This window comes from Molossus molossus, unplaced genomic scaffold, assembly GCF_014108415.1.
Source record: "Molossus molossus isolate mMolMol1 unplaced genomic scaffold, mMolMol1.p scaffold_m16_p_19, whole genome shotgun sequence".
Classification (NCBI taxonomy): domain Eukaryota; kingdom Metazoa; phylum Chordata; class Mammalia; order Chiroptera; family Molossidae; genus Molossus; species Molossus molossus.
In genome coordinates, this window is record NW_023425354.1 from 30,411,515 (window position 1) to 30,424,804 (window position 13,290).

At 44.4% G+C, this 13,290-nt stretch overlaps 2 protein-coding genes across 2 annotated transcripts; one reads left to right on the forward strand and one right to left on the reverse strand.

Annotated features, from left to right (window-relative positions):
* Positions 1–7,497: 7,497 nt before the first annotated feature.
* LOC118634119 (keratin-associated protein 4-3-like) lies at positions 7,498–7,920 on the reverse strand. Its single transcript, XM_036268436.1, has one exon. It carries the CDS (start codon positions 7,918–7,920, stop codon positions 7,498–7,500), a length of 423 nt encoding a protein of 140 aa, XP_036124329.1.
* A 3,385-nt stretch (positions 7,921–11,305) lies between these two features.
* On the forward strand, positions 11,306–11,908 carry LOC118633851 (keratin-associated protein 4-3-like). Its single transcript, XM_036267991.1, has one exon. The coding sequence runs from the start codon at positions 11,306–11,308 to the stop codon at positions 11,906–11,908; it is 603 nt and encodes a 200-aa protein (XP_036123884.1).
* The last annotated feature ends 1,382 nt before the right edge of the window (positions 11,909–13,290 follow it).

The following is a 13,290-nucleotide window of genomic DNA, read 5'->3' on the forward strand; positions in this document are numbered from 1 at the left end:
ATATCTTAGCTTAGTTTTTTACTGAGTATAATTGACATATAAAATTATATTATTTTGGGGTGTAGAACATAATGATTTGAGATATGCAAAATGATCAGCACAATCAGTTAAAATCTTTCAGCTTTCATAGCTATCATTATTTTTCTTGTGATGAAAAGTTCTAAGATCTACTCTCTAAGCAACTTTCAAATAGATGATCCAGCATTATTAACGGTAGTCATCATGCTGTACCTTTCATTCCCGTGTCTCATTTATTTCATAACGGGAAGTTTGTGTCTTTTGACCCCCTTCATCCATGTTGCCCATCCTGCGCACCCCACCACTGGCTGCCACTAATGTGTTCTCTGTACCTATAAACTCAGTTACTTTTATTTTTGATTCCTCATGTAAGAGAGTTAATATGGTATTTGCCTTAAACTGATTTGTCTTATTTAGCATAATGCCCTCCACAGGTCCATGTTGTTGTAGATGAAAAGATGTACTTCTTTTTTATGCCTGAATAATATTCTGGGGTGTGTTTGTGTGTGTAAGTGTGTGTGTGTGTGTGTGTGTGTGTGTCCCCTTTCATTCATTCATGCATCGATGAATGAATATGCCGGTTGTTTTCATATCTTGGGTATTGTAAATAATGCTGCAATGAACATGTTGGTACATACATCTCTTTGAGTTAGTGGATTTTTCCCCCAGATAAATATCCAGAAGTAGAATTGCTGAATTATTTGGCAGTTCTATTTTTAATTTTTGAGGAAAATCCATACTCTTTTCCACAATGGCTATGCCAATTTAAATCTCCACCAAGAATGCAGAAGAGATTTATTTTCTCCACATCCTCACCAACACTTATTAGGTATTGTTGTTTTGTTTATCATCTTTGTGACAGGTATGAAGTGATGTCTCATTGTGGTTTTAATTTGCATTTCCCATTTAATATTAGTGATGTTGACCATCTTTCATGTACCTCTCAGCCATCTGTATGTCTTCTTTGGCAAAATATTTACTCAGCTCCTCTGTTCATTTTTTAACTTAATTTTTTGTGGGTTTGGGAGTTTTGTTTTTGTTTTTGCTATGGAGTTCCGTGAATAAGTTATGTATTTTGAATATTAACCTCTTGTCAGATGTATGATTTGAAATATTTTCTCTCTTCCAGCAGTTTGTCTTTTCATTTTGTTGATGGTTTTTTTTTTGCCATACAGAGGCTTTTTAGCTTGATATATGTAGTGCCACTTGTTTATTTTGTTGCTTTTGCTTTTGGTGTTATATCCAAAAAAATCATTGGCAAGATCCAAGTCGATGAATTCTGTGGTTCCCAGTCTTATCATCCAGTCTTGAATCCATTTTGAGTTAATTTCTTGTCTGTGTAAGATAGTGATTCAGTAACACTCTTCTGCAGGGTGAGTGTCTGGTTTTCTCAGCACCATTTATTGAAAAGATTGTCCCTTGCCCATTTTGTATTCTTGGCTCCTTTGTCATAAATACATTGACCATTATATTTATTTCTTGGTGTATTTCTAGGCTCTGTATTTTGTTCCATTGATATATGTCTGTTTTCATGCTAGTACCGTACTGTTTTTAATACTATAATATAGTGATATAGTTTAAAATCAGGAAGCCAGATGCCTCCAGCTTTGCTCTTGTTTCTCAAGAATGCTTTGAAATTTGAGGTTCCATAACAACATTAAGAATTTTAATAGGGATAGTATTGAATCTGTATATTGCTTTGAGTAGTTTGGCATTTAACAATATTAATTCTTGTGGCCCATGAGCAAGGAATATCTTTTAGATTGTTTGTGTGCTCTTCAGTTTCTTTCATATATAGCTTTAGTTTTCAGCATACGGGTCTTTCACCTCCTTGTTATATTTACTCCTAGTTACATTATTCCTTTTTATACAAATGTAAGTAAAATTGTGTTAATTCCTCTTTCTGATGATTCATTACTAGTGTATAAAAACGTCACAGGTTTTTATATATTGATTTGTACCCTGCAACTTTCCTGAATTTATTGATTAGTCCTAACAGTTTTTTGTGGCATCTTTAGTTTTTTTAATATACAATATCATTTCATCTGCAAATAGAGTCCGTATTACTTCATTTTCAGTGACTATTGTTTGTTGGGAGATTTTCAATTACTGATTCTAATGTGTTACCAGTAATCACTCTGTTCTGATTTTCTGTTTACTTCTGATTTAATCTTGGTAGATTTATGTAGGAATTTATGCCTTTCTTCTAGAAAGGACAATTTATTGGCGTATAATTGTTTATAGTAGTCTCTCATGATCCTTTGTGTGTCTGTGGTATTGGTTGTGATGTCTCCTCTTTCCTTTCTGGTTTGATTTGCATCTTCTTTTTGATTCGGTGAGTGTAAACCAAGGGTTGTCGATTTTGCTTCTCTTTTCAAAAGACCAGCTCTTGGTTTCATTGATGTTTTCTACTGTTTTAGTATTTATTTGGTTTCTGCCCACTCTCATCATTGTTGCTTCCTTCTTGCTACTAACTTTGAGATCCTTTGCTCTTTTTCCAGCTCCTTGAGGTTAAAGTTCTCTTCTCTTTTTCTTCTTCTTCCTAGTCCTTCTCCTTCTCCTTCTTATTCTGCTTCTCATTCTAGAAATTGTGGCTGTCCACCACCTTGAAGAAGCAGAGAGAGGTCTGAGAGAAGCAAAGGGAAAGTTGTACATGAAGTTTTTATTACCTCACTGCTATAGACTAAATGTTTGTTGCCTTCCAAGATTAGTATGCTGAAACTGTAACTTTCAATGTGATGGCATTTGGAGGTGGGATCTTTAAGAGGTAATTAGATTTGAATGGGGTTATAGGGACAAAGCCCCCATGATGAAATTAGTGCTCTGATAATAAGGAAAGGAGACCACAGCTCCCCCCACCCCCCGCCCGCCTCTCTACCAGTAGAGGATACAGCAATAAACCAGCCATCTGCAAACCAGAAAGAGGGTCCAACCAAATACCTAACCTGCCAACACCTTGATCCTGACTTCGCAGCCTGCAGGACTCTGAGAAATAAATGTTACTGTTTGGGCCCCCGACTCTGCAGTCATTTGTTATCACACTCCAGAATGACTGAGACACCCACGCACACGTCTTGGACTTAGTGTGCTCAGATCAGTTTCCTTCTGCCCTGTGAACTTTTATGTTTAGGGCTCTCTCCACGCAGCCGCAGAAAGTCATACTGTCCGTGCCTGTCACCTATGGAAACATCCAACCACTGGTTCTGCAGAGCTGAAGTCTTTATAAAGACTTCGTCAGCTTCTTTGTTTGTCAAGCAGGACACTTCTAAAGTATATGTTTCCATCACTTCTGATAGTTTGCCCCCGTTGAAGCTTCATTTGCAAACTTGATACTGGCTTCATGTGCCCTTTGCCTGCATCATTTCCTCAGCTCTCTGCCCATGTGAGCTGCACATCGAAATAAACCTTGTTCTCTGGAATGTTTTCTCTGGATATTTTCTCTGAAAATGAAACCTATGACTTTCAGTAACCTCTCTCGGTCTTAATTTGTTCTCTAAAATGGGAACATATATACCAACCTTGAAATATTCTTCAGGAATTAAAGATAAGAACCAAGAGCATTTAATAAATATCTAGCAGATACTAGGCAATCCGAGCACGTTAGTTCCTCATCTCATTCGCGCAAAAATTCAGCACGAGACAGCAGTCAGCAGGTTTGGTCTTGGCGGTCCATTCAGAGCATCCTGAATCCTTCGTCTTGGAAGCTGGCATGTGTCCTAGACATCAGCCTTGCTGGCTCATCAAAGATACCGGACTGCTCTGAAGGAGGCGGCCTGGGTCCCAACACTCCCACCCTTACCAGAGCCAGAATCAAGCCGTACCCCACATCCCACCGAGTGCCCCGGAAGGATGACTAGATCAGGCCACAATCACCAGACCTCGGCCCATTGCAGCTCCTGTGACTCACAGATTTCTCTACCTTTATTCTTGAGTACATTCTTCAGAGACTGTGGAGTTTCAAGTTTTCACTTTCCTCTGATGTCATATTTGCCTCGCAAAACATAGCAAGTTATTTTCTTCTATTCCTTAGACAGTTTAGAGGCGATGAATTTTTTAAATCATAAATGCCATTGCATTGTCTCTCATCCCCCAACTTAATCCTTACTTAATTTTTTTTGGATTTATTTTTAAATGAGCACATGGATGTTTACTGCATCAGAGATGAGTTGCAAATGATACCTGTTACCACTGCCAGGCTGCCTGTCCCCCCTCAGCTCCCAGTAGGACAGTGAGTCCCCTTTATGGCCAGGGGCATAGCTGTAAATTCCCCACAACCCCTGGCCCAAAATGGGATCACTTGTGGCTAGAGAGTCAGAACCACACTGCGCAGCAGCTCCTCCTCCCGTCAGACACCTGCTGTCCGTGCTGCACCATCACATTCCCAGCTCTCTGATCTCTGGCGTGTTTCCCCACCTCGTGGGATTCACTTCTGACTAAGGACAGTGTTTCCCTGTTGGCGGCATGAATTTTACGGTGTGCATTTTTCCCCAACACCCTTGTCACTAACCTTGAAAATGGATCTTGATTTTTAAAGTTGAAGTTCAGAGTTGTTTCTCAAAATATTCTAGATGTTATCAGATTCTGGCTTCATGGAATAAGATATCCTTACAATATATAGCCATATTTTATCATTCTTATTACTTGTCTCCGTGTCAATTCTGTAAGATGTTTCTAGTCTGCCTTATCCATTGTCTGTACTAGATTGCCTCCAAGATTGTGCATCGATTTAGCTCTGATTTTATCCTCACCCATAAGTTTTCTACTGTGAAAGTAGAATGCAATGTATTTTGGTTATGGGAATTAAAATCATACGGAAGAGTCCTTAAATCCTGTTCTGCCACTCATTAGCTGTATGTTTGGGAGAAAGATAGAATACACTTAAACCAACTCAAGAATTATTTCTCAATATACTGTGTGATCATCCCTTACAAACATATCTTTATTTCTCCACTGTCATCTTATATGTATGTCCACCCAAAGATTAATCTAGAAGTGTTTTATTTCTCTTGTTTCCCTTATTTTACTGGTTTGGTCTGTCTATAGTCAGATACCTTCTTAAGAGACCTCATTCTTATATTTTCAAGGGATGTTACAGAAATAATATACTCATCACCCTTATTATTTCCAGAGAATATATTTTTTCCTTTTTTTTTTACCTTGATAATCTAAGATAGTATCTCTTTTATTTATCTTTGTAGTCCTGGCTTAATACAGACTAACTTCAATTTACAAATAATAAACATCAAAACGAAGATATTAATGAGAAATCACAGCACATACATGGAGTTTAGTGCTGACCTCAATGATTGAAGAATACATGAGTGGTAATTTCCAGCACAGTTCCATTTGATTTTTTTCAAAACTTAATTGATTACAATATATGGACATGGGCTACGTAAACTTTATTGATCGATGGCCCCACTAGCAGCTTTAGGCCAGATGGGGAATGTTTACTACAGCACATCAAAAACGTCTGGTCTCTAAACACGGTGGAAAAAGGCAATATTCCCAATGAAAAGAACTGTGAATAGTACAGTGGTTGGGGGGGGGTGGCCTCAGAAAATGATGTTTGTTGGCTACTTGCAAATGAGGAAAGGCCTGATTGAGCTATCTCATCCCTGGAAGAAGCATGATTGGAAGAAGAATCGTGTACGTGGAGGTGGTGTGTCAGCAGAAAGTGCTTCCCCCTCGTGTCCCACCTCTCAGGAGGCCCTGGACGAGTGCAGGTTGGTAAAGCCAGCTCCTCGGTGCACCAGCACTTCCACAAGGGACATGCACCGTGGTGGCAGGGACAGAGGCTTTGTGTGGACCTACAGTAAGGGCCCCCTCTTCCCACAGCTGCCTCTGTGGTATGTGCTGTCGTCGGAAGAAGAGACAAGAGGTGAGTTCTGATTGATAACAACATTCATGAACACTAACCACCCCTGAGCCAAGTGTGGTTCATCGGATCACTTCCGCATTGAGAAGACAGTGCTTCCTTACGATGGTTGCAGGTTCGGTGAAAAGGCTTGTTTTCCCTGCCTGCAGTGCTATCCACCAGCTTACAGGATCATCGTCACTGGATCCTGGGTAGCATCAGTGTGGACCAAGTGACCCACTCTGTGATGAACAAGGTAACGATAGGCACAAAACCATGGATCGCCTTGTCCTATGGACCTACTTGTCCTACTATATGTCATATGCCAGAGAAATTGCTGGCCTGATGAAAAATTGGAATGGTCTCTTAGATGTGCAGCAAAGACACATAGAGGTGACAACTTGTAGGATTGCTATATTGTCTTCTGGATGTGGAATCTACCTCAGCCCAATGGCCATTATATCAGTAACATCTGTGTAGGACCACATGTATCCATAAATGGTAGGATACATGGGTTGGGTGGAAGTCGGATTGAATCTTCTCACGTTAACCCCCAGTGACATACTTGGGAATCTGCACTTCCCATCCTGTCATGGCTTTGTCCTCCCCTGGACTAAAGGTGTTACTCCTAGGAAAGCACATTTTTTCAGGGACATGGCCCAGTCTCCAGCGACCATCTGGTCAGTCTGGACTCCTCATATCAGTAGATGAGCAGGCAGAGAATGCAGTTCCTGGTTGGTGAGGGGCAATTATCGGGGAAGGTAGAGTGCAGGTAGTGGTCCATTTGGTAGGTGGGAATTGCTGGGCGTCTCACAGTATGTCCATGCCCAGTAGCAACGGTCACTGCGCAAGGACAGCCCACAGCATGCATGCCAAGGGCATGGTAACCGGAGGCTTCTTTGGGATATAACTGTAAGTGCCTTTGAGCAGAAACAGAAGACTCATTCCTGGATCTGAGTCAGTTCATTCCTTGCTATGTGACATTCAACAATTAACTGGACCTCCTCCCCCACCCCGGAAAATGGAGATAATTGTCATGGGGGCTATTATGATGCTCAGAATGAATAATGCATCTAGTATGAACTAAGTGTTTAAATGCCTATATCAAGAATGCTGTACAATAAATAAAACACAATATGGATGAATGATGGTATAGGATTTATTAAGAAACATAGATAAGACTCCTGCATTTAGGAAGACAATTCGAAGTGATCATAAAAGAATCCTGATACAAGAAGCACGCGTACATTGATAAAGATAATAAAATTACCGAGATTACATATCAGTTGCAAAACCTATTAAAAATTATGAGAATTTGTTTGACTAAGTTACCTAGAGGGACTGGGTGATCCTGACTTCAGAGTTACAGCCAAAACCATAACTCCACAAGAAGGATGCACGAAGCCGGCACGTGATCCACACACGCAAGAGGAAGAAGATTGGAGGAAGTCTTCTGCTCTCCATCAAACTGATGCAGAAGCTTTAATCAAGCACATGGGTCACAGAAATTATGGTCAAACATGCTGGTTCTCAACAAAGTTTAGGAAGTGAATTTGTTTCCAAAATGGCAAGTCAGTTAACTGAAGATGTTGTACGTAGATGGTGGTTCTTTGATGAGGTCATCAGCAGCAGCAGGGCCGGCAGCAGCTGGACACACAGCATGGGCGGCAGCAGCAGCAGGGCCGGCAGCAGCTGGACACGCAGCATGGGCGGCAGCAGGGCTGGCAACAGCTGGACACACAGCATGGGCGGCAGCAGCAGCTGGGCCGGCAACAGCTGGACACGCAGCATGGGCGGCAGCAGCAGCTGGGCCGGCAGCAGCTGGACACGCAGCATGGGCGGCAGCAGCAGCTGGGCCGGCAGCAGCTGGACACGCAGCATGGGCGGCAGCAGCAGCTGGGCCGGCAACAGCTGGACACGCAGCATGGGCGGCAGCAGCAGCTGGGCCGGCAACAGCTGGACACGCAGCATGGGCGGCAGCAGCAGCAGGGCCGGCAGCAGCTGGACCCACAGCAGGTGGGCTGACAGCACGAGGAACAGCACATGGTGTCAGGGGTAGAAGGTGAGTTTCTATTCACAGGTGAGTTTTTCAGATTCTGATGAATTCTTCTATTCTGGGGCTTTTATACACTGCACCCCCAATGTTGGGACCAATAAGCAGGGCTTTCCTTGTTTTTGTTTATGTTGTTTTGGTAATTACAGGGAAATTCTCAAAGAGGAAGTTGTTCCCTAAATTATAAGAATCTTCAGAAAATAAGTGTTTAATGTGTATCTTAATTGAGAATAACTCAGATACTTTTACAAATAAACAGAAGGTGGTCACATCATCAGCATACTATTTAAAGCAATCTACAGATTCAATGCAATCCCCATGAACATGCCAATGGCATTTTTCACAGAACAGAAAAACAATTCTAAAATTTATATGGAATAACAAGAGACCAGAATAGTAAAAGCAATCTTGAGAAAGAAGGGCAAAGCTGGAGGCATCATGCTCTCTGATTTCATACTGTATTACAAAGCTATAGTAATCAAAACCAAATAGCATTGGCATAAAAACAGACACATAGATCAGTGGAACCAAATAGAGAGCCCAGAAATAAACCCAAGTATATATGGTCTATTAATTTATGACCAAGGAGCCGCAAATACACTATGGGGAAAGGACTGTCCTTTCAATAAATATTGTTGGGAAAACAGTGCAGCCACATGCAAAAGAACAAAACTGGGCCACTATCTTACACCATACACAAAAATTAACTCAAAATGGATTAAATACTTGAAGGTAAGCCCTGAAACGATAAAATTCCTGGAAGAACACATGGGCAGTGAGTTTATTTTATTTTATTATTATTTTTTTTTAATCCTCATCCGAGGACATTTTTCCATTTTTTGTACAGAGTGGGAGGGAGAGAGAGAAAGAGAGAGAGAGGGAAACATCGACGTGAAAGGGACACATCGAGTGGCTGCCACCCGCACGACCAACCAGGGCCGGGGACAAACTGCAACCGAAGTACGTGCCCTTAGCGGGAACCGAACCCGGGTCTCTCCGGACCGCAGGCCGACGCTCTAACCGCTGAGCCAAACCGGCCAGGGCAGGGCAGTGAGTTTATTCACATAGGTCTTGGCAATAATGTTTTGGTGTTGACACCAACATAAACTAAAAACCTTCTACACAGCAAAGGAAAGCATCAACAAGATAAAAAGGCAACCTACTGAATGGGAGCACATGTTTGTACATTGTGTAGTTGATAAAGGGTTAATTTCCAAAATATATGAAGAACTATACAACTCAGTCGCAAAAACCAAATTGTCACATCTTATGTAATTACAGTACATCTCAAAACTCAAAAGCTGACATTAGTACAATCCATAGACCTGGCTCAGATTTTACCAGTATTACATGCACTCGTGAGTGTGTGTGTGTGTGTGTGTGTAGTTCTATGCAGTGTTATCATATATGCTGTATATATTTATGTAACCACCATTGCAATTAAGACACAGAACTGTCCTTGTCCATAAGGCTCCATCTCTGTAGCCACACCTACTCCCTCCCACTCCTCATCCAGAACCCCTGGCTATCACTTCTCTGTTCTCTGTTTCTATAATTTTCTTTCCAGCATGTTCCACGAATGGAATCTTATGGTACGTCACCTCTGGTGATTGGTGATTTACACTCAGCACCTTTCCCTTGAGATCATGCAAGCGTATCAGTAGGGTTCGTTTTTACTGCTGAGTGCTATTCCATGTATGGATGTATCGCAGCGTGTGTGTCCCACCATGTGACTGAGAAGGGCACCTCAACCATTTCAAGTTCAAAAAGCTTTAGACCTCCTTGCATGAGAGACTAAATCTAAGATGAAAGTCAGAGCCTTTCTTAGATCTGAAAGAGCAGTTACTAATACAATATATGGCACATGATGTGGGGAGGAGTAAGTATACATACACTTCCTGGGAGTTGTTATTTAGCCACACACCCTAATGTTTTATTCGCCCCCAGCATGTCTAGCCCAGGTATAACCTCACCCAAAGATATGTTATTCCTGGTATCAGGTAGAAAAACAGACTGAGAACCGCTCGCCTATAAATCACCCCTGCACATGTCTAAGAAGAGGTCTGAGCAGTTTATAATGAAAAAAGACAAAGATTTTTCACATGATTTTAACCTCAATATAAGTGCACACTTATTGCCAACCTCTATCTGCCTTTACACCCTGAACAGCACGCTGAATGCCAACTCTGATACACTAATAAAAATGAATATTATTTACACTTTAGATAAAGAAAGGAAAGAAATCCTGTCACTTGTGATAGAGATGTAATGGATGGACCTGGAAGACACGCTAAGTGAAATAAGTCAATCACACAAGCACAAAATACTGCATGAATCCACGTATATGAGATATCCGACAAACGAAAGGAATTTAGGATGAAAGTTTGGTATCCAGAGACTGGGGTGGTATGAAATGGCTAGCTGTTGTTCAGCGGGTATAAAGTTAGTTATACAAGGCAAGTAGCTTCTACAGATCTACTGTCCAACACCATGGCTATCGTTAACAGCAGGGTACGGTACACTTAAAATCTTGTCCAAGTAAATGTTATGTTAATGTTCTTCCACACACACAAAAAGCAAGGGAACAGAAAACAATCTTTTGGAGGTGATGGGTATAATTAGTACCTTAATTATGGAGATGATTTTATGGTGCATGCGCAAGTCCAAACTCATCAAAGTGTATACATTAGAGATGTAATTTTTTGTATGTATCTCATTAAAGCTGAAGGAAAAGAAGAAACATCAAAATTTCACATCTTAGATTTTCTTCTTTAACAGTTGTTTCCCATCAGAAAGTCTAGAAAAGGTGCCATGATTCACACTCAGGAGGGGAAAGTCCTAAGAGTCTCATTCTCATGCCAGTGACTCCGTTTCACACTCACAACTTCTCTGCCCACCTGACCCACAATGAGTGAGCCATCAAACTAACATGCAGCTTGATCCTCCCAAGTCACCAGAAAGAAAGTGACTTATTAGAGCCTTTATCACCCAAGGGGACACATGCTGGTCTGTGCAACATGAGACCAACACACACACCGGCTAAAGGCGCAAACCATGTGACAGATTTCTTGGAGGAAGCTGAAGCAAGAGGGACACATAAGAGGTGATTCGGGAAGAGGTCAAGTGATGGACCCTGAAACATCAGGAAAAGGAAACAATGTTTCCCATCCATCTTCAAAAGGTTAACCAGGAAAACAAACTTGGCTACTTTGATAATCGCCTGCTAATTAGGACAAACAATGACAAGGAAAGAGCTCTGCAGCTGATGACAGCAGCCCCTTAGCAGGGTATAAAAGGGGAGGTGGGCCAAGCAGACTCCCAAACCTTCCAAACCCACCTTCCTGAAAACTCACTCAGAACCTTCACCCTCTGCAACCATGGTCAACTCCTGTAGTGGATCCGTGTGCTCTGACCAGGGCTGTGGCCAAGGCTGTGGCCAGGAGACCTGCTGCCGCCCCAGCTGCTGCCAGACCACCTGCTGTGGGACCACATGCTGCCGCCCCTCTTGCTGTGGCTCCAGCTGCTGTCGCCCCATCTGTTGCCAGACCACCTGCTGCCGCCCCAGCTGCTGTGGCTCCTGTTGCTGCCGCCCCAGCTGCTGTGGCTCCAGCTGCTGCCGCCCCATCTGCTGCCAGACCACCTGCTGCCGCCCTAGCTGCTGTGGCTCCTGTTGCTGCCGCCCTAGCTGCTGTGGCTCCTGTTGCTGCCGCCCCATTTGTTGCCAGACCACCTGCTGCCGCCCCAGCTGCTGTGGCTCCTGTTGCTGCCGCCCCAGCTGCTGTGGCTCCTGTTGCTGCCGCCCCAGCTGCTGCGGCTCCTGTTGCTGCCGCCCCATTTGCTGCCAGACCACCTGCTGCCGCCCCAGCTGCTGTGGCTCCTGTTGCTGCCGCCCCAGCTGCTGTGGCTCCTGTTGCTGCCGCCCCATTTGCTGCCAGACCACCTGCTGCCGCCCAGTCTGCTCTAGTGGTTCCTGCTGCTGACCGCCCTGACCTGCGCCCACCTTGTTTTCACCAACCAATCTTCTTAATGTAGTCCAACTGAACTGAGTCATGAGAGGCCAATTGTAAAACCTCAGTTCCACTGATTCTTAATCTGACTTTGGCCTCCAAATATACTGCCCCCACCATGTTACTACCTCTCTCCTAAATGAACACAAAGTTATAATTTTCTCTGAAATCTTTCAACCAACATGTCATCCCAATTGATATATTTCTTCCCTGCCAGCTTTCTCGTGTGGCGCTGTCCCTAAATTCTCAAATAAATCTTAATTTCCCATGCATACAAAACAACAGCCTCGTGCCTCATTATTTTCCCTCTTGACTTGTCATCCTTAGCTCTCATCTGTCCTATTGTTCTTCTCTGCAGAGAGCAGACTTCAGAGGTGATTCCAGGATTTCCACCTTTATGCTCTCAGCACCCTGGTTTTCATATAGGAAGATTGTTTCTTATAGCAAACACTTTGACCTGTCTGTCCTTGGACTTTCTCTGGATGGAGAGCAAGCCCTGGGCAGGCTCAAGTCGGTAGGAGCAGGGCTCAGCCAGGGGACGGGAAGAGGGCTCAGCCAGGGGACGGGAGCGGGGCTCAGCCAGGGGACGGGAGGAGGGCTCAGCCAGGGGACGGGAGCGGGGCTCAGCCAGGGGACGGGAGGAGGGCTCAGCCAGGGGATGGGAGGAGGGCTCAGCCAGGGGACGGGAGGAGGGCTCAGCCAGGGGATGGGAGGAGGGCTCAGCCAGGGGACGGGAGCGGGGCTCAGCCAGGGGACGGGAGCAGGGCTCAGCCAGGGGACGGGAGCGGGGCTCAGCCAGGGGACGGGAGCGGGGCTCAGCCAGGGGACGGGAGGAGGGCTCAGCCAGGGGACGGGAGCGGGGCTCAGCCAGGGGACTGGAGGAGGGCTCAGCCAGGGGACAGGAGCGGGGCTCAGCCAGGGGACGGGAGGAGGGCTCAGCCAGGGGACTGGAGGAGGGCTCAGCCAGGGGACGGGAGCGGGGCTCAGCCAGGGGACGGGAGGAGGGCTCAGCCAGGGGACTGGAGGAGGGCTCAGCCAGGGGACGGGAGCGGGGCTCAGCCAGGGGACGGGAGCGGGGCTCAGCCAGGGGACAGGAGCAGTGGATAAATGCTCCAGCTTCTTCCCCCTGCAGTGGGGCAGGTCATACCAGTCTAGAGGTCGTCAGTGGAATGAACCCCAGCTGCGTAAGGAGTAAGCTGCTCATTGCATCATTCTATATTGGCTTCCATCTCTCCCCCAGATCACTTCCCTTGTTCCCCTCCAGAGTCTTTTAGGGTTATCTCTGAACTACTAGCCCTCAAATCCCTGTTTTGGGGTCTCTTCTTGAGGGCACCCAACCTAAGGTATCAGTGTTC

Bases quoted from the DNA above. Each gene is read 5' to 3' on its own strand.
- LOC118634119 (XM_036268436.1), bottom strand. From the start codon at position 7,920: ATGTGCTGTTCCTCGTGCTGTCAGCCCACCTGCTGTGGGTCCAGCTGC.
- LOC118633851 (XM_036267991.1), top strand. From the start codon at position 11,306: ATGGTCAACTCCTGTAGTGGATCCGTGTGCTCTGACCAGGGCTGTGGC.